Here is a 21,573-nt window from a genome sequence, read left to right on the forward strand (position 1 = left end):
GGATATACTCAGGGTGTTATTTCTCAAATACACAATGCATACATTGTGTAAGCATCCTCTTGCATGGTTTTTTTTTTTTTTCTTTATTTTATTGTGTGTGTGTCAAAATCTGGTTACTATCAGACTCAGGAAGATGGTTTTTAGATGTACATGTCTGAGCTGTAATGTTTGACTTTATTATCACAGTCAACTTAATTTGCATGTGTGTCTAAAAGGAGTAACCTAGAATTAATTCTATAAATACCACATAAGAAAACTTGTCTGAAGCTAGCTTATTGTTTTGCAAATACTTTTATTTAGTTAACTATGACATACTTCATACCATAACAACTATATTTGGATTCGAAAATACGAATCGAAATGTGGGAGACGTGTAGATTTTTTCCCTTTCTGTTGCCCATTGGTTAAACAGTCCACAGGGAGCGATTAGCTGCCAGTATGCCCATAGATGACGTCTGCAGGGGGCTCACAGGCCGGGGGTGGAAACAGAAGTGTAATCACCAAGTCTTCCCAGTTGATCTCCTAGACGTTCATAAAGTCCAGGCTGCCCACCTCAGCCCCACACTCTGTCCCATCCACCCCTTCAGAGCCTCACCAGATCCCGCCTGGGTTACTGCAACATCTAACTGGCTTCCTTGCCTTTATCTTTTAGAATCGGTGTAACCGTGATTAAGAGTGTATAGTCTCTGGTGTCATGTTGCTTGAGATGAAATCCTTGCCTTAGTACTGAGACTGAGCCCTCAGACCAGTTCTCTGACTCATCTCTGTGCTTCAGTGGCCACGCTTCCTGGTTCAGGACGACTTTAATTCTGTTTATGTCAGTACCCCACCTCCCATCTTCCGTCTCTCCACGCTGATATGATAAAGATGAAAATCGCGCGCTTGATGCAGCAAGCGCCCTGCCTCTCCAGGCTCTCGCACCTCTCAGCCCCTCTGTCCTCTGGGTCCCTGACCGTGCTGTGCAGTTTCATCTGCCTGGGGCTCCTTCCCTCACCCCTGCAGCACCTTCCCCCGGAGCCCCAGACACCCCTGTGCTCCTGCACACACGGTCCATGGTGTCCCGTTGTTTTCCTCGTCAGTATCAATCCTTATTCGGGTACATATTCAAATCACTGCTTATTTAAAATCTTTTTATATATTGGGCTTGTGAAATCCTTGAGCAAGGGGCCTAGTTATTTTCATTCACTTAGGACAGAAAAGAAAAAAAGCTTGAGAACTACTGCTGTTCATATTTAAAGCAACAACACCAGAGCAAACTCTATGCTTCAAGTGCCTTTACGTAGTCAAGGCAAGTGTCTTTGTCCTGTACACAAACATTCTTAACAAGGGTTATAGTAATTTGTCTCTAGACCTTATCTTAGCAAATTCAGGGTCGTTTTAGTTGTTCTCTGCTTTGGATTTCTGAAAACAAGCATAATTAAAATAAAATAATAAAATAATTAAGAAATGTGAGGGAAGAGTGTGAGGTATTCAGGAAAAATTTTAACAATCTTTAACCTTAAAAAATAAATAAAAACAGTAAGATAATTTTTAAAATCTATAAAACGGGGATAATAATATCAAACTCAGTATTTCATGAAGATTAAGTGAAATAATATTACAAGTTGCCTAGCCCAGAGCCTGCGATATCATACATCTTTAATAAACATCTATAATTTTTAACCATTATGCTGATGTCTAGCCAGTTATACTGTATCTCTACTGACATGTTTTAGTAGACTATTGTTTATTATTGATGTATCAATATTCCTCTTTAAAGCCTAGCTTTACCCGGTGCATTGCATGTGAAAAATCATCTGAAGAAGTGAGATAAAGACCTTGAGGTTATTTCACATTTTCTTCTTGTGTTCCTCCTCGCACATTTATCTCCTCTTATTACTAACTTTCACTAACTTCTACAAAATGAAACCAGAAGAGATGGCTAGGTTTCTGGTAATTCAGTACAGGAGAGGAATATCAGGATAAAAACCTGCAATAATACATTACATTTTTTTATTATTCTGACATTTGTTTGGGTCATTAAGCAGCAACGTTATTCATTTTGAAGCAAATTAACGAAAAAAGGGAACAACTCATCAATACCAAAGTTTTATAACAGTTTATACAATTGAGAGAGCCTCGTTTTCCCCTGTTTCTCCCAGGGTGATGAAATGAAGAAGCTGGGAATTCAGCCTATTCCCATGATGGACAGAGACAAGAAGGACGAAGTCCCACAAGGCCAGGTATGAATTGTATTGCAAAGTCCAACCGTTTACAGCGGCCATAACAGCGGATATCAATAAAAAGCACATGCAGTCTTACAGGACCTGGAACCACCCGAAATCTCCATTTAGACGGACTTGGAGGATAGTAGGACCACGAATGGGAAACCCCAGCTGGAGTTAAAGGGTTCACAGCTAGGCTTGCCATCATCACCTCTTCTATGGATGAAATTGCAGCCAATCGCAGACTTTCTTTTCTTACTTGAAACAGAGGGGATGGATGAATTTGAATTGTTGATATTTTTAACAAGCAGAAAATATTTTGTCATCAAATGTACAAAGATATTTTTTGGAGAATAACATGATAGATTTTGATTAGGTCCACTTTTCCTACAAATAATGCATATATTTTAGTACATTTTGAGTTTTGTCTTACCACAAACTGCACTAATTTTTCTCTTTCAGGTCTTACTACATAATTTATGTTAATTTTGATGTTTCGAGAGCTCTTGTGCCTTGTTAGTTTTGCATGTGTGCGTGTGTGGTGTGATATATTCCTTTATCATGGTCTTTTTAAACTCTCAATCTTCTAACATCATAATAAGGATGTTAGTTATGGACAAATAAATATAATATAAAATTCAGTTTAGAAAACATTTCAGAAAATTCACAAGATGATGGTTTTGGATAAGTTCTCAAACTTTCCTACTTTATTTAAAGTAAGTTATTACACTCTTAATGCAAAAGTTTAAGTTTGTCCACAGCTCTCGGAGGGCACAGCCCAGCAGAGGTGGCGTGATTTTCTCACCATCGTTGCCTCTGGGGAGCAGTTTACATCGTTCGTTACCCTTAACCAGTTCTTCTAGCAGGAGACTCACTTTCCTTCTCTGCTGACTGTGTACTGACATGCCTACCAAGCATGTTGCAGGTGGATTTGCAGTTTAGTTTTATTTATACATTGTTTGTGGAACTTTCCCGTATAGGTAATCAACAGTGATTATCCTTTCATGTCTTGTGCCTGCTTTTCATGTCACATTGTAAAAGTCCTGTCCCAGCCTGAGATTATATAAACATTTGCCTATATTTTCTTTAGTTATTTTTTTTATTTCATCACTTTATATTTAATTTGTTAATTCGTTTGGAATTTATCTTATTATATTGGTAAGATAAGGAGCTGATGATATTAGCTTTTCCTTGTAAATAGTTGAGCAGTCATCCCAATAGGGTACATAAGAGAACTGAAGATGCCGTCAGGAAATGAACTTTGTTCTCATGTTATTTCATTAAGAGTAGTATGTTTCTGGGCTTCCCTGGTGGCGCAGTGGTTGAGAATCTGCCTGCCGGTGCAGGGGGCACAGGTTCGAGCCCTGGTCCGGGAAGATCCCACATGCCGCGGAGCAACTAGGCCCGTGAGCCACAACTACTGAGCCTGTGTGCCACAACTACTGAGCCTGCGTGTCTGGAGCTTGTGCTCCGCAACAAGAGAGGCCGCAATAGTGAAGAGGCCCGCGCACCGTGATGAAGAGTGGCCCCCGCTTGCCGCAACTAGAGAAAGCCCTCGCACAGAAACGAAGGCCCAACGCAGCCTAAAATAAATATAAAAAATAAATAAATTAAAAATAAAAGAGTAGTATGTTTCTGCCAAAATTCCAGATCCATTTATAGTCTTAGAGAATTTTAAATAAAATATTTCTGTGATCAGCTAGTATTTTACCAAATATATTGCTTCTCACTTGAGATTACTCTGAAATTATTCTTTGCCATAAAAATAAAGGACTCTACTTCCCAGTAATTAGTCTCTCTCGAGACCTTCTGCTCCATGGCATCTGCTAAATATTGACATAAGAAAGTCTGTGCGTGAACTGTAAAGTGAAAAAGGGAAATGCATTTATTCTAGCAAGATGACTATGACGATAGACTTTACAACAGGAGAAAGCAGAAAGGAACCAAGTAGATTTGACTCTTCTATATTCCTTGGTGTGTCTCACCAAAATTCAGTTAAGAAACTGCTAAGCCATGGTTTGCCGGTCACTTTATCTAAGGAGCCAGTTTTATCTTGTACATGTTTTCAACCATTAGGGCAGTTATTTGTAGCCAGACAGTCTGTCTTCTCTGGTTAATCATCCAGTAGCTCTTTTCCATGTGGCCTTCAAAGGCCAGTCGGGGCCAGCATCACTTACGTGCACAGTGGCCCAGAATAATTCCTAATAAGATCTTCTTTAATATATTTTTAAAAGTATCACAGATTAAAAACTTTAAATTCCGACATATTGAGAGAGCTGTTACCTCAGAGGGCTATGATAAAGTCAGTGAGATTTGTCATAGGTCCAAAAAAAGGAGGGAGGAGATGAAGAAAATTTCAGTAAACCAAATGAAGTACCAAAGCTAAGAGTAACAAACAAGACACCCAACAGTGGGTGATTCCTGAATATTAAGTTGGCGAAGAGTCACCCATGTAGAAAAGTAGCAGATTTGACTTTGAAATGCTTAACACTTAAAGTACTAAATTTGACCAGAGACAAAAATAGGACCTGAATTATAACTGATCTATAAATAGAATCCCATTGAATATTGTACTTGGGTTTTAGATTAACTTCTTTTTATGTTTTTTTAAAAATTAATTAATTTATTTATTTTTGGCTGTGTTGGGTCTTCGTTTCTGTGCGAGGGCTTTCTCTAGTTGCGGCAAGCGAGGGCCACTCTTCATCGCGGTGCGCGGGCCTCTTCACTATCGCGGCCTCTCTTGTTGCGGAGCACAGGCTCCAGACGCGCAGGCTCAGTAGTTGTGGCTCACGGGCCTAGTTACTCCGCGGCATGTGGGGTCTTCCCAGACCAGGGCTCGAACCCGTGTCCCCTGCATTAGCAGGCAGATTCTCAACCACTGCCGGCCACCAGGGAACCCTCTTTTATGTTTTAAATTTTTATGTTTTATTTGTGAATGTATTTTAATGAATTTTTAACTGTAATCTGCAGTAGTGTTCTTGAGCCAAAGATTACTTAGCAAAACCAGAACATTTAGTTTTTTAGGGTAGGCTTGAGAAGTAGAAAATTCACTTGAGGAATATAGTGCTACTAGAATTGCTAATGTGGCAGTTGTGTTTTCTTGTCCGTGGTTTTTGCACTGAGGCAGCTTGGATTCTACAATGCCGTGGCCATTCCCTGCTACCACCACCCTCACCCAGATCTTCCCGCCCACAGAGCCTCTCCTGAAAGCCTGCAGGTATGTACAGTAGTTGAACCCTGTGATGCTATTTTTTAAAAAAATAAGAATGTATAGGATTTTATCTCCATCTAAGTATACATGTGTCTTCACTAACAGTTTACAATAAATGGGCTGTGTGTTTGCCTATGTAACAAGTATACATCAAGAGTATTTATTCATAAAGTTTTGAAGTTTGTTTGTTCGTTTTTATGACTCAGAGGTCCCTGCCCAATGCTGTTTTTAAGAAGACAATAATGTCTTTTCTGGGCTGCTGGTTTGGAAAGGGACTCAGTTTAAATCACACAGTTTATCGTTTTATTGGACGAGATGGAATCTTGAATGGCATCTTCTTTAAGTTTCAGTTTCTTCCCAAAAGAAATGCAAACCATCAACAGTTGATCTGTTCTAGTTCAGATTTCTCTGTGTCCTCTCATCATCTTTTTGGAGGGCTAAACTCAGCTAAGAACGTTGGAAATTTTTTAAGATTTTCATCTTACTTTGAAAGGAAATTCCTTTGGGGAAGGCGAATGGTGCTGAGCAACAGCTGTGTGAGTTGATTCTCTGCAGGGAAATTGGTTTCAACACGATTTTTCTAACCACTCAGCCAGAACCACGCTGAGGGGCTGGAGTGGGTGCACCGTCAAGGGGAGGAGAACAGACATGTGATGAGATATTTGTAAACAAAATCTGAGGATTTAGCATGCTCCCATTCTCTGCAGTGGAAACTTATCTGATGAACTCATTCTTTAAGGAAAACCAACTAACAAGCAAGAAGGTTTTTAAAAGATCCTGCTTTTTCCTATTTAAGTGATTCTCTTTCTTCTCTGCTCCTGCGGAGATGAACAGAACATCCCAGTGTATTTTGTTGCACCATCACTGACCTGAATCAGTAGCTAGTTTCTGAAAATATTATCTTATTCCCTAAGGGCTCAGCCATGTGGACGGTTTGGAGTGTGAGTGAAGATTCATTCTTGATGGAGTCAGGTTGGAAAAATGAATGTTCCACCAAAGCGAAAAGAGAATATCAATCGAAATCCAAGCAACATGTTGTAAAAAAAAAAAAAAAAAAATCGATGCAGGCATTACTCAGAAGTTCTTTTTGTCCAAAAATTCTCTATATTTCCACTAAATATTTAGAACCAGCAGGATGAACACTTGCTATTATTATCAAGCTCTGGGATTGTTATTCAGCTGTCTCAGCAGTTTTGATGCCTTCTTGCTACTGTGGACTTGGCTAAACCCCATAATCCCTTAAAGGCCATTTCAATATGATTAAAACTTGAAAAATTCATCATGTATCATTGTATCCAAGGAAACACAACAAAGCTAGTGGGTGTTATTTTTCCAATATATCAAAAAATCTCTTCAGGTTCTGGGAAAATGATACCTGATGACATAGGACAAAAGCTAAAGTGTTACATTTTTCAGGTTATTTTTTAGGGGTTTCTTTTGTCCAAAGGTATCTTAGCAGGTGTGCTCTGCATGAATTTTGTGTTTGCTAATGCTAAGGTTCCCTTCTGATTTTGACTTTGCGTGTGAGAAAGCAAGGTGCAAGGTGGGGAATGTTGGTGAGGCCTCTGCGAGGTTAGCGGGGCCAGCAGGGTGGCGGTCAGGCAGCGGGAGTCCTCACACCCTCGGAGGAGAGGAAGATGCTGGAACCCTTGACCTGCAGATACTGAGAGGGGAAGACTAGGAGGCGGGGGAGTGTGGCTGCGTTTGAGACTAGAGGCCACCGGAGCACAAATACAACCTCGTAACGAGGAAATTTCAAAAGTTCGTAGCAGGTGTAACTTATGGTGCCTTTCTAATACATGACATGGTGTTCAAAATAAGGCTTCTCCCCGGTGTCGCATGTGGGGTGAAGGGGATGGAGATGCCCCGGGGGGACACGCGCTTCCCCTCATGGGGTGGGAAGGCCTGGCCGGAGGTGTCGTTGGTGTATGAACTTGCGGCTCCGGCCCCCCTTCCACCCTTTCCTCCCATCCCGCGTGTCCTCGGTGGTCACCCGTTGGCTCAGTCCCCTTTCCAGTGAATCCCAGCTAAGAAACGAGCTGGTGGGACGGGGCTTTGGTGGCCGAGGCTCCTCTGAGGAGACTGAGCTGTGGTGCCGAGTCGGGGGACAGGCTGGGAGCCTGCAAGCTGGTTAGAATCAAGGTCACCAGAGTCAAAACGACACCCAAAAGCCATCAGGCTGAGTTATGCCACAGGACGGTGCGGATGATTGTTGGGACAGAGTCCAGAAGTCCTTTCTGAAACGGCCCCTGTCGCTGCATCTCTTATTCCAGGAATAACCTGAGCCAGTGGGAGAAGGTGATTCGAGGGGAGGAGAGTGCCGTGTGGATCTCGAACCCGCCGGCGGCCCAGGGGACCTCGGAGAGGCTGCCTGTGAAGATCGATGACTGATGGCGCCCCTGAGCCCTCCCACCTGAAGGTGTTCATCTTGCTTCTTTGACTTTTCTTCCTTTTATTTTTGTGGGGGGAACCTACACCTGGCAACTGGGATGCAGACCTCTTCAAGAAGGTACCATCAAGTAAACACATCCAGCAGACGGCACCCTGCCAGCCTCCTCTGTACGGCGTCGCCGACGGTGATGAGCCAGGACCAGAAATCCGCAGCCCCAGTGACTCCTTGTGAACTGGCCTTTTCTAATGGGCTAACATAGCTGAGGCCTTAATGGAAACGGACAATTATTCGGAAGGGGGTACTTTTCCCTGTATCTTTCCAGTGAGGGTTAAAACGGTACTATTATGATATTGTACTTTGGCTTTAACACCAGTGTTGCTTTGATGTTGTTGGTTATAAATAGGAACTTTTACATGTTACTCTTGTGGATGTTCATGTGTGACCTACTTGTAATTAGCGTGAATCATAGCAGACAGCCTCAGACACGTGGCATCGAGGTTACAGAGTAAGAAGCGCCTTTCTGCAATCAGTGATGGAAAATCGATTCTTCTTCAGAGCCTCATGAATTAAAAGTTAGGTGGACTTAAAGCGTATTCTTTAAGCTTATACTAAAGGGCTTAGATGAATAAATTTAACACTAAAGGAAGCAGAGTTTCTATCCTCTTGAAAAGAGATGCAGGTATACATCATAATAAATCTCAGAAATCCAAGTATCAATTCAAAAAATGTCAGAGAGTATTGTTTTCTTTACTTTTTTTCTTTATTGTAGTCTTGGCAAATTTCCTAAACCCTTTACATAAAGAACAAAATAAAAGCAAGGCATACAATTTTTTTTCAGCGGACAAGTCTTACGGATGTAAAATGTGAATTTTTAACGATGATTCTTTTATGTTTTCACTTGATGTCATTGCCAAATCTTAAACTCACATTCAAAGTGGAAGGTTTGTTCTACAAATTATTTAATTACAAGACCATACATTTCTCTTAAAACCAATTAAACCATAACATTTCAGCCTCCTGGAGTCTTCACTGCGAGCCGCTCATCCATCTCCTGTTTGTCCTCCTCTCGTGCTCGTGCTCTGGATGGTCTTTTGTAAGCTCTCTGCCCTCGGCAGCTGCATCCGGGCCCATCTCTGTTCTCTTTGCTCTGCTCAAGATCAAATATCTACAGAGACACCTGCGTCTGCAGTCTCTCCTGTATCAGTTTTGGTAGGCTCATATTACTCTACAATGTGAATGTTTTGAAAAAATATACAAAAGTTAATAGTCTGGACCCCCTCCTACAAGGATTATAAACCAGTCACTTCTGGTGCATATTAATGCTTTAAAGATTTTTAGCACGATGACTTGGTAACCTCCGAAGCTGTGCTAGTCCTGACCTGAAGGAATTAGAGTCTCAGAAGTGCTAGGCTGACCCGTAACAAATGGCTTATCCACGATTCTCGAAGCAGGAAACTGGAATATTACTTTCAATAAAATAAATTTTTAAAAATATTCTTCTACACGTCCAATACTATACACATTGTTGTTCATATGAGCTTGGTTTTTGCAAAAATGATGAAATCAGGTGTCTCTATAATACGGTTTATTTGTGTTGCAGCAGAGTTAGCTATACATGAACATAGTTCTTATTTTAAAATTAACCCTGTGTGTTCAGTTTCCTTATGGGCTTCTGAAAGTTGCCATCTTCCTTACATGGAGCTCCGTTTGCAATTATAATTATACAATATGAGGTAAAATGAAATAACAGAGAGAATACCACTGTGGCTAGATACACACACACACACGGATGTGTTTAGCTGTGCACGCATAGACATTCATGTAGGTACACACATGTATGTAGATACACACACATATATGTGTGAGAGAGATGCAAACACATCTTTGAAAAGTAAAAATCAGCCCCATTCTTCAAAAAGTGATTTTTCATGTTGGAAAATATATATGGTTTGATATAGAGCTGACCAGAAAGAGTCCTCTCTCATGTTAATGTATTCACAGAACTGAATTCTACAAAGTTGCGTACATCCAAACTTTCTACAGCCAAGTGTATGAAACTGGACCCATGAGATTCAACTTTAATCACAAAAGTTACTTAGGTCATCTAACTGAACCTGGAGACTGAATTGCAAGGGGGCAGGAAATATCATTGAAGACTATTGTTTAATTTAAAGGATTTTAAAAGAGTGCATGAATTCTGCTTCTTGAAATAGACAACAGTCATGGGGGAGGGAATGCTATGGCTATTTTTGCATTTTTAAGGTTGCTGTTCTAACATGATTATTAGAGAAAAGTATCTTATTTTGGCATACCCAGGTGTATTGCATTATGTGACCTGTACTTTGAGCAGTAGTTTCCCAAAGAAACGTGTATGGAGTTATCGGTTGGTTGATTTCTTGTGAAATAGTCATAATAGAAACAAAGTTTGAACAAAGGACTGTATTCTAATGTAAACTGTTACTATTACTTTTACCATGTGTAAGATTGACTTAGGAATCATAGATTTACCTAAAATGAAAGGGCCTCAGATGCAGTGATATTTAGTTAACAATCTGTTTTGGAAAACACACAGTTAGGAGTATTTTGTATCTCGGCAGACTGATTTAGCAGACACGCTTTTGAGTTCTGTTTCGTCTTTTCCCCAGATTTTTTCTTTAAAGGGCAGATGGTTTTTATCGCCAAAAGTTTTGATGAGTTTCTCATTAAAGTGATATTTTATATTGGGCCAAAGTTTCCCTGTTCAGTATAAATTTGGTAACCAGCTGTGAGTATATGTAGAATATTTGATTTGCAAAGTTTTTTTATTGGTTGTGCTGATTTATAATAGATACAGTTTTATCATCAAATGCAATTATTCCATTCAGAGATAGCGAATATATTTTTTAACTAGAAATTTTCTTGGAAATGCATGCTAACAACGTGAACTATTGAACTCGGGCAGCGGAATAAAATTCTAAAAAATGCAAGTATCTGATTAATTACTAGTTGTGATTTAATTAAATAGAAAATCTTAAATGCAATTAATGTGGAAAGGAATTCTCAAAAATGACCCTTTTGCTAGGGCAGGAATTGTGATCCGTTTCCCAGCTTTAGTTATTTCTAAGAAGCACGTGAGAAACCAATGTTGGAAGAGAGACCAGGTTTTGAATTAGTCACACGCGGTTGTCCTCCATCCTGACTCTTCTCTCAATGGAAAAGCATCTGTGCAGACAATCACGGTGCTGCTCGGGGTGACTTGTTCTCACGGCAGCAAAAACAGAGCTAATTCAGAACTAGATTTGTTCAGTGTAGGTTTCCTCTTTTCAGCATGCTTTTCAGATACTATGCTTTCTTTATTTTATGCAATCAACCTCAGTGAATTTTGCTTTCTTGGTATATTCAAGCACAGTAGCTATGTTTGTACATGATACACAGAGATGCATAAATTCTTAGCTTCCTGGATTGCTTAATAGATTTAGTTTTGAGTATTATGTTGCTGGTCTTTTAACCCAGAGTAAGGTCTGAGTTTTAATAGGACTAAGTGATTCACCATACCTTGGCCTGTGCCTTTATTTTAAATTCTGTAATTTTACTTCTTCATTCATATATTCATTGTTTTGCTTTCTTGCTTAACTATAATTAAAAACATTTCAAGGGACACATCCATGGTTAATTTTATCAAGTGGAATGAGTTAGGATCATTCTCTCCTTATCAGATTTCTATCCCTTATTTTATTTCATTCACAGTCACCCTTGTGACCATAACCGATGAACTGTTCAGATTCAGTATTTTTGCAAGAACTTCCAAGAGCTGTGACACTGATTATGATGTGATTTGTTGGGTTTTTCAGGTACATATGCATGATTTAGATGTTGAAATCACTTCTATCTTTGTATATTTCAAATGGTATTTTCTTTTCTACACTTTGCTGATTTTATTCAGGATTTAATTCTTTAAAAACATACTCATTTAGTCACCTTAGTGTATCCCTTCTATTGCAAGTATTAATCTGATTTTAAAATCACTGTAAAATATAAATTAGCCAAGTATGCTGTCAGTGATGGTTTCCCCAGGCTTGTCTGTAGAGCATGGCTAGTATATTTTTACCTTTGCGTTAAGTATTTATCCTGATACACATTTGCCAATTTTCTTTAAACACTTAAGTTTAAATTAGTGATACCCAATGCAGTGCTTACACTTTTTGTTTTTTGTTTTTTTTTTTTTTTTTTACTGGATATTTTGGTTGTCTGAAGCACTAGATACATTTATGTGATGATAAGAATAGAAAAAAAGGAACAAAACAGTTTTGATGCTGTTCTGGTTCTAAATTGAAAAGATGGGACAAAGTGAAAGACAAGAAACACGTTTGAAATCCAAAGAAGCATTACCACCTTCATCCGAACTCTAAGCTTTTCCCTTCTCTGACTGACAGTGGAAGGTCCTGCAGAGCTGACCGCCCTGAGAGGGTGCAGACCTGCGTGTACCCCTGCTGGGCACGGGTGAGCGTTACCCCAGGACCCAGGCCGAAACTTCCAGCCAGATCACGCTTGCCAATTAGGGTAGTCGGTTTTCACACATCAAGTTTCAGCTAATATTTTTGAGGAACCGTACATTCACTGAAGCTTAAGTGGAAAGGTTTTATTCCTATTGCAGGATAAGTTTTAAACGTGTGTTATCCAGTACCCTAGCCCACCTAAAATATCATCCTATCCTGGGCATTGCAGCTTTTGTTTTTTCTTTAGTTCCCAGTCTTGTGCCGTATCTCAAATATACTGTGTAAACGACATATGGGAACTATCTTTTCCATATGACCTGTTGTATGGTGTATGCCCTTTATATTCACTTAGTGTGCACACTGAGAGTAGATGTAGTTGTAGAAGGTGTTTCTATACCACGACCCCCACCTATTCACCAGAACCCACCCACTGACCCACTGGAAAAAGTATGCGTGCCCAGAACACTGTGAAACAGTTACCAAAATTTGTAGAAATGCAGCATCTTGACTCTTTCTGAAAAGAAGAGGTGACTTTTTGTTTTTTTTTTAACAAGTCCTTATGAACAAAGGAGATCCTCTATCCCTGCCTAACCAAGGCAACTAAGAGTTTGCTGGTGATAATCTCCTTGCTGACCAGAAGCTGCTGGAGTGGAATACAGGTTACAAGCTGTCAAAAATGCAATGCTCATAATAAGCTGATTTGTAGAGTCGATGGATTTGTATCCAAAGTTTTAATGGGCTCACTTTTGGAAGGAGAAGGAATTTTGAGTTAACAATATCCAACTTCATTACAGTTAATAAGTTATAACTTTAAAAATATTTTATATGTATGACATATAAAAACTTTGTAAAATGCACAAGTGCAATAATTTAAAGAGGTCTTAACTTTGCATTTATAACTTATAAATATTGTACATGTGTGTAATTTTTTCATGTATTCATTTGCAGTCTTTGTATTTAAAAGAAACCTTTACTGTCATGTTTGTATAATATAACAATAATCACTGATTATAACCTAGGCAAGTTGTAAATAAATTCATAATTCAAACAGCCAGTATATATGCATATATGGGTGTTACTTTGCAAAATCTTTGTTTTACTTACATGCTTAGAGCAGCAAGAAACCTTTGTTGATATGTAATTATACATTTAAAGTATATATATATGTATGATACATGCAATATATGTAGAGATGTTCATAATTTTAATGGCTATCCTTCGGTGTGAATAATTGAATACAAGAGTTTTTAAAATATCACCTTTCACGTTTATCATTTGTTCTCACGTGTGGGGAAGGTAAGAGATATTTGCAGCTTCATAAAAGTTCATGTGCAAACTCTCCAGGCCTTGTCTGCAGAGGAGAGACCGAGTTCACATTGGAGCAACGTGGTATGTTTGCTTCAGCCATTTCCTGGCAGAAAGGATGAGACAACATAAAACGTTAAATTTTACACGATGATTTGTATTAACTCCACTGTGTAATTTTAAAAGTGAAAAGACTCTTTGGGAAAAGTGTGGTCTTTTAGAAAGACTGCTTCATGTTACAAACCTCATGAGCCCCAGTGCCAAGGCTGCTTCCTGAAACAGCTTCCCCACTGGCAGGGCTCCCAGGACCAGTCCAAGCCCACATGGCTCAAGAGTGGGAAGGACTCCACGTGGCGTGCGTGTTTACACTAAGTGCTGGGATTCTCTCTGCTAGGAAAAAAAAAAATGTTCTCAGCTAAACTCACATAATCTTTAAGCCGTGATCAGTATCCTTATGGCTTCATCTTTAAAACTCCGCTTAAAGTAATGGTGTTTATTTGACTCTCTCTGCTTGCCATCAGGTGGGCAGGGAAATGATAAATATTTAAGACCAGAAAGTTGAAGCTGAATCGCATCCCAAGACCCTCTCTCACCAAAAACATATTAGAGCTACATTTGGGAGTCAATGAAATAAATGTTTCCTGGAATAAAGACTTGTGGCATTGTTAAACACGGGTGTCCACGGCCTTGTTAATTCGACGAACGTAGAAAGACCTTAAAATGGAATTCTGCACACCGAACTCTTATTAACGGACGGCTCTCTGAGCACACAGCACTGTGCATGTTGTGGACAGGATTTTTGTTAAATATTCATTTCCTGTGAAACTGTGTCAAATGTTTACTGTGTTAAAAATAAATTTCATGAGCTAATATCTCCAGAAACTTATTTGGTCATTGAGCTTGCAGATGGTTCTCTGTAAAGCTGACTGAATTTGAGCCCTTATCTTTATTGCACAGGTTTGACTTTTCCATCAGACTTACCATAACCAAGAGCTATTTCCCACACCAAAGGAACCCTAAAAACACAACACTATTAAGCAAACATTTATTCAGCAAGTGTGTCGGGCGCCTGATGTTCCGGGAAGTGCAGGGAGGGCGGCTGGGAGTCAAGGGCAGGACACAAGTCTTCCTTCCCCGAGGCCTTCTGTCACCTGCTGTGACTTGCCTGCGCCCTTGACCCCTCCTGTGATGACTGTTTTCAGAGGCCCAGTTCTGGGAGAGACAAAAGGGAAACTGCATATTTTTTGACCTGAGAATCTCACGTATTTAACAAGACGTTTTTTTAAATCTTCCAAATAATACACAAATGATGCGGTTGGCAAGAGGACACGGAGCCTGATGAAACAGAAACCTCCATAAGCTGTTCCTGCATCCCTCTCCGCCCTCCCCGCGCCCCTCTCCCACCGTCACGTAAAAGGGAGCCGGTTGAGATTTTTCCTCGAATGATGTTTGAGGGGAGAAAGGAAAGCGACTAGAAGATAAAAACCAGGCATTTATTTGAAACACCAACTTCCAATGTTTATTTGGTAACGGTATACATTTCGATAATGTCGGCCTTGTTGACGTCCGTGTCATTGATTAGGGAGAATTCTTGCTCAGAATGATATTCTTAGAATATGGTAAATGCTCAGTCATCAACAAAAAAAGTCAAACATTTTAACACACAGAATGACTAAGATACATTATTATATTAATATATGTTAAGAAAATAACATTTACCTGCTTAACTTGGCAGTAACTAAAGAGGCCATGCATCAAAACACCTGTTTCCTAAGCCTTCCTGGTAACTGAATTCTGTCCGTGTGAAACTATGACTGTCAGAGTTCGGACTTGAGGGTCACTGGTTTGACCTTCCACCAGCAACTCGAGGTCACTTACTCGCCACCTCTGGTAGATGGTCCTCCAAGTGGACACCGCTCCAGGGGTGGAGGACACGTTCCCATAATGCAAACCAGACCATTGCCTGACAGCTCCGGCTGCCAGAGAGCTTTTGCTAAAGTTGTCCTGAAATCTGTAGCCTTATGATTTTTCTTCCGAGACGCTAGTTCTGTACTTGCAGCCACACCGATACCTCTACTTCCTCTTTTATCGGACCACCTTTCAATTACCTACCTGGTCGCTCTCTGGCCTCCTTGTGCTTAACCTAGTCTCATTTAAAACAGTACAACTTGGCTCAGGAGCCTGTGCAATTCTTGACATCCTCCCCGTAGAAATTTGCCAGTGGCCTTCTGCTGGGCCTGTACTTACTAGAGAACCAGCTGTCGGGGTTCATCAGCTGGCACTCTGGGTGCATCTCCTACACCTCCCGTCTCTGTGGCTCTGTCGTACCGAGGCGCACCTGTTCTTGGCTCCTCCCACATGTCCTTTCACGAACACGCCCCGTGATGGACTCTCTCTTGGAACAACCTCCCTCTGGCTTCTGCTGAGCGCATCCTTAGAGGCACGAGTGTTCCCTCGTCTGTTCAGGAATCTCTGTTCCGCTCAGTGATCTGCTCCCTCCTGACTGTGCTCGCTCGGGACAGGGCTGCACCCCACGCCCGGACGGAAGTAACAGAGGTTAACATACATTGAGCACTTACTATGTGCCTGGCCCTCTAGGTACTACTTGTATCAACTCAGTTTTCGACAATTCTATAAATTATGCATGCTATTGCCCCCATTTAAAGGTGAGGAAAATGAAACCCAAGGAAGTTAAACAGCTGATGAAAGAGAAAGCAGGCTAGCTTAGTCCAGGTCCAGAGACCCACACGCAAGCACCCTGCTTTCCTGGGTGAGCCTGGCCTCACTGCCTGCCGGTAAAGGCGCCTCTTGACTAACGTAGACACATGGAACCTTGGAGGCGCCAGTGAAGACTGGCCCCAGAGCACCTGGTGCTTTATAAGCAAGCCTCCCTCCCTGCCCTTCCTCGGTGAGGACCTGAACAGAGACTCAAAGGGGAGAAACCGCGCTCAGCTGCTGAGTTGCAAAATCACATGGGGAAACTCAGATGAAGTCTTAAGAGAAATGCTTCTATGGGTGTTTATAAGCTGACAATCCGGCTGCAAAGAGCTGTCTCCAGACCGTTCTGCCCCGGTACTGAGGGTCCCACGGCCCCGGGGAGGACGGACTGTGGAGAAGAAAGCTGTCGAGGTGTCAGCGTGCCGTCTCCACCAGGTGAGAACCGTGCGGGGGGATTCACCCCGGACCTGTCCTGTGGAATCTGGTCAACAGGATCCTGGCGCCCACTTTTCTCCTAGAGCTCGGAGAGTGGGTGCAGGTTGCAGCTGAAGCCCTGCTCTGGGGGTCACAGCCCCGCTCTGGGGGTCACAGCCCTGCGGACCTCCTGCCTGTGACGGCAGCACGTGCTGAGTGGTTGGGGGGTAAGGGGGAGGGACACTGCCTCCGAGAAGCCAGCCGGAGGAGCACAGACTGGCTCAGGGGACATCACTGAGGACAGATGGGCAAGGACCAGGCAGGACAGAGCGCCAGAGCCCCCCCTCGCCCCCCACCAGGCAACAACCCATCACAGCCGCTCCTGAGCCCGCACGGCAGCACCCGCCCCACTACCCCGGTCTCCCTGCGGCCACACCCAGAATCAGGTGGAATAGGGCAGGGAGACAGGCTTTTAATTTGACTGATTTAAAACCCAAGGGACTTGAGGACACAGTAAGTTCAGTACAACTGACCCGATCATGCCTGAATTCAGTTTCCACCTTGGACACATTAGGAAATCAAGGCAAGTTAAATACAGTTCTAGAAAAATAGTTAATTTTTTTTTCACTGAATTCAGGGCCAGTGAAATGTGTCTTTGCTATATTGATATAGCTTATTCTGGGTTTCAAATTCTTCGTTCCAATAGTTTAGAGATTTATTTAACTTCTACTTTGTCAGCATTGGCCTGAGAGTGACATGGAACTTACTAGAGTGAACACGTGCGTCTGTGCATCACAGTGTTGACGAATCACAATGCGGCGCTATCACCGAGGCGGAGTTTCCTCACTAAGGGGAGTGTTAAAATTCCCTTTGTAAAAGTTGCTTCTCTTTCAGAATAAAAGTGCTACTTTTATTCAATATCCTATTAACATTCACGGTCCAACTGAGTCAACCCAGGAGTATGAGTCAGGGCTCCCCAGACAAGCAGAGCCAATGGGCTATACGCCTACATCTGTCTGTACATACGTACGAGTGTCTATATATATCCCGCTGGCTCTGTTTCTGTGTAGGACCCTAACACACACACACACACACACACACACACACACACACACACACAGAGGCATTTATTACGAGGGATTGGCTCACGCAATTACGGAGGCTGACAAGCCCCACCATCTGCCGCCTGCAAGCTGGGGACCCAGGGGAGCTGGTGGCTTAGCTTCTACATTCTAGTCTGAGTCCTACGACCTCAGAGCCAGGAGCAGCGATGGTGTGAGTCTCATTCCAGGGGCAGGAGAAGACCAGCGTCCGGGCTCAGGGTCAGGCAGAGCGAGCAACCCCACCGCCCCTGCCTTCTGTCTGTTCCGGCCCCCAGCAGCTTGGATGGGGCCACCCCCACTAGGGAGGGCGATCCGCTTGAGGCTATACTGATTCCAATGCTCATCTGATCCAGCAACAGCCTCCCAGATGCGCCGAGACTTCTGTTCAGCCAAACATCTGGTCCCCGCAGCTCAGGCATTGCCACGTAACACGGACCCTCACAGCAAGACGGTGCTTTCTTCTATCAGGGCGCTTACTGTCATTTGTAAATAGCTCTCCAGCTCACAAAGTCCTCCTTGGATCTCTGCCCTTTATGTGTGTGCTGCCTTTTGCTTTGGCCCTTTTGCATCCCTCCAACATGCTCTGCAGAATCCAGCTTCCCGTGCCCCTGCTCCGGAGGCTTTGGCCAGCGGTGCTGCCACTCGGGTGCTCGGCCAGCTTTGCTGTCATTTCCCCGGCGGTGCTGAATTCCGACCGCGAGTCTGGCTCTGCTTCAGGCACTGAGCATCCAGCCATGAAGGAAAACAAGAGAAACACTGCTTTCAAGGAGTGTCCATGCAAGTGTGGAACGACGGATGAGAAGCGGGCAAGACGGTACATAACGTGTCCAATGGGGACAGCTGTGATGGAGAAAAGCAGGGCAGGAGGTGAGGGACAGTGGTGGATATCTCTAATGAGATGGCATTGTAGCAGATTCCTGATCAAGTGACCCTGGGGTAGCTGACAGTTGCTTAGATATGACACAAAAACTGTCAGCGATAAAACAAATAGATCAATCAGACTTCACTAACATTAAAAATATTTGTGCTTCAAAGGACAAAAAGTGAAAAAAGTGAAAAGACAACCCCCTAAAATGGAAGAAAATATTTGCAAATCATAGATATGATAAGGGACTTGTGTCCAAAATATATAAAAAACTCTTTCAACAATAAAACAACAACAATCCAGTTTCAAAATAGACAAAGGATTTGAATAGACGTTTCTCCAAAGAAGATATACAAATGGCCGATAAGCACATGCAAAGTTGTTCTACATCATTCGTTATTCGGGAAATACAAGCCAAAAGCACAATAGCATACCATGTCACTGCTACTGCAATGGCTAAAACAAAAAAGACAGACAATACCAAGTTTTTGGCAAAGATGCAGAGAAACTACAGCTATCACACATTGCTTGTGGGATTGTAAAATGGTGTGACCACTTCGGAAAACAGTTTGGCCATTCCTCAACATGTTCAACTTAGAGTTTCCATATAACCCAGCTATGCCTCCCCTAGTTACATATTCAAGAAAAATAAAAACTTACTCATACAATACCTTGTACACAAATGTTCACAGCAGCATTACTCATAATATTCAAAAAGTGGAAACAAACCCAATGTCTGTTAACTGGTGAGTGTATACTCAAAGGTGGTCCTTCCACCCAATGGAAAATTATTGAGTCATGAAAAGGAATGAAGCACTGACACCTGCTACAACATGGGTGAAACCTTGAAAACATTATGTTAAGTGAAAGAAGCCGGTCATAAAAGACCACACACAGTATGACTTCATTTATATAAAATGTTCAGAGGAGGTGAATTCATAGAGACAGAAAACTAGATCAGTGGTTACCAGGGGCTGGGGGGCATGAAGATGAGCCATGATGCTAGTGTGTAGAGGGTTCCTTTCAGTGATGACGAAAAAAACTGTCCTCAAAATAGACAGTGGTGATGGCTGCACGATTTTGTGAACATACTGTGAACCACTGAAATGTGAATGTAGCACTAACCACTGAATAGACACTTCAAAAGAGTGAATCTTATGGTATGTTAATTATATTTCAATAAAACTTATGAAAAAGAATGTGTAATTGATTACGTTACATTGGATAAAGAAAAACCTACAAGTCCAGAATGCTCCTCAAAACAAAAAGAAGGAATAAATCCAATAGGTAGTTTGGGAGGTGACCACTACACCAACTCCTTTCTTGAAAAGAGGCAGTTAAAGGTAAGAATAAAACACTTCCCTCTTTAGGAGATGAGATTCCAAATTGATGAGGGAAAGCCCTTTTTACAGAATTGCATCTCATCAGTGTGGATGACATGACAGTGGACATAGCCATTTGCAACCCCTCAGAGCTAATTGATTTGGGCAAGGAGTATCCACGGATGCGAAAGATTCTTGGAAACTGGGCAGCTTCATGACCTCAAAGCATTACCTTGCAGCATCCTTGCTGATCACAAAGGGAAAACCCATCACCACAATAACAAGATACTGTGGTCGCCCCCTCCATGCAGTGATCAAATTTTACATTACTAATAGTGGAAAGCACAGATCACCACCCGAGAAGGACTCTTACTTACCAAGATGTTTTGACTTAAATATACTTGGGCCTTAGACTCACCTCCACTTTGTAGGTGATATAAGACAGGCAGCACAAAACAACCGCAGCACAAAAGAAATAACCAGGCACACCTCAAAGTAGGCAGTGTATGAGACAACTGGTCTGGTCTTCTCAAAGGGCCACTGTCATTAAAAAAATGGAAAAGTGTGACCGTTTTAGGTGAAAAAAGCACAACTCTGTGACTATACTAGAAACCATCAAATTGTAAACATTAAATGAGTGAATTGTACACTATGTAAATTATATATCAAAGCTGTTTAAAGAAAGAGGTAGCAACTAAATGTATGAATTCTTGTTTGAAAATACAGCTATGGATGATATTTTGTGGATGATTAAGGAAAACCTGAATATCGGGCTAGGTATCAGCAGACAGAAAGCAAAGACTTACTTTTCTTCAGTGTGATAGTGTCCTGTGGTTATGGAGGAGAAGGCGGGCGCTGTAGTATTTAGGGCTAAAGACTTGTGATGTCTACTACCGATTCTCAAAAATGTCAGCAAAAATGATGGCGAGAGAGATAAAGTGAATAAGTCAAAATGTTAATATTTGAATCTGGGGGGTTGTTTAGTCTACTGTTGTTTTTTTGAAAGAATAATACATGGCACATTTAGTGGGCATGAGTTTTACTCTACAGTATAGGTGTATAAAAGTGATAATTTTCAAAACTCAGATCTGACTTATCATTCCCCTTCCCACCAGCTGGTGGGAACATCACCCCATTTATCACGGGTGACCTCCTCAAAGTCGTGTGAGAGCCCCCAGGTCTGGGTGCAGGGCGGCCTCTCTGTTGGGCTCCACACTGGGTCCTGAGGACATGCCCTTGTCCAGGGCAGCTGGAGAGCAGGATTGGTGCAAGGTCCTTCTGAGATGGGGTCCACCCTGGATATCTGGGGGTCCACTCTGATGTCCTGCTCTTCGGACGCTATGAGAGACGAGGTGCCACTGGAGGAGCCCCACCTACTTCTCCTCTCGAGGCCTTGGACCCTCCTCTTTCTGTTCCACTACCCACTCCATCCCCACCCCACAAAGGCTCTTTTCTTCTCCCCTGAGCACACTTCCTCCAATGAAATGAGGTTTCCAAAACACACACTGAGAACAAGAAAGGAGAGTCACTCCATACAAGGTCAGCTCTCTGCCTGCATCACAAA

At 42.0% G+C, this 21,573-nt stretch overlaps 1 protein-coding gene across 1 annotated transcript in view; it reads left to right on the forward strand.

Annotated features, from left to right (window-relative positions):
* PDE10A (phosphodiesterase 10A) overlaps positions 1–14,459 on the forward strand; it is a 305,951-nt gene extending 291,492 nt beyond the window's left edge. Inside the window, 4 exon segments of the mRNA XM_036871540.1 lie at positions 2,142–2,222; positions 5,332–5,367; positions 5,369–5,421; positions 7,689–14,459. Of these exon segments, the coding sequence (XP_036727435.1) occupies positions 2,142–2,222; positions 5,332–5,367; positions 5,369–5,421; positions 7,689–7,806 (288 nt within the window). The 3' untranslated portion in view covers positions 7,807–14,459.
* Positions 14,460–21,573: the final 7,114 nt, after the last annotated feature.

Source organism: Balaenoptera musculus, chromosome 12 (assembly GCF_009873245.2).
Source record: "Balaenoptera musculus isolate JJ_BM4_2016_0621 chromosome 12, mBalMus1.pri.v3, whole genome shotgun sequence".
In the NCBI taxonomy this organism is placed as follows: domain Eukaryota; kingdom Metazoa; phylum Chordata; class Mammalia; order Artiodactyla; family Balaenopteridae; genus Balaenoptera; species Balaenoptera musculus.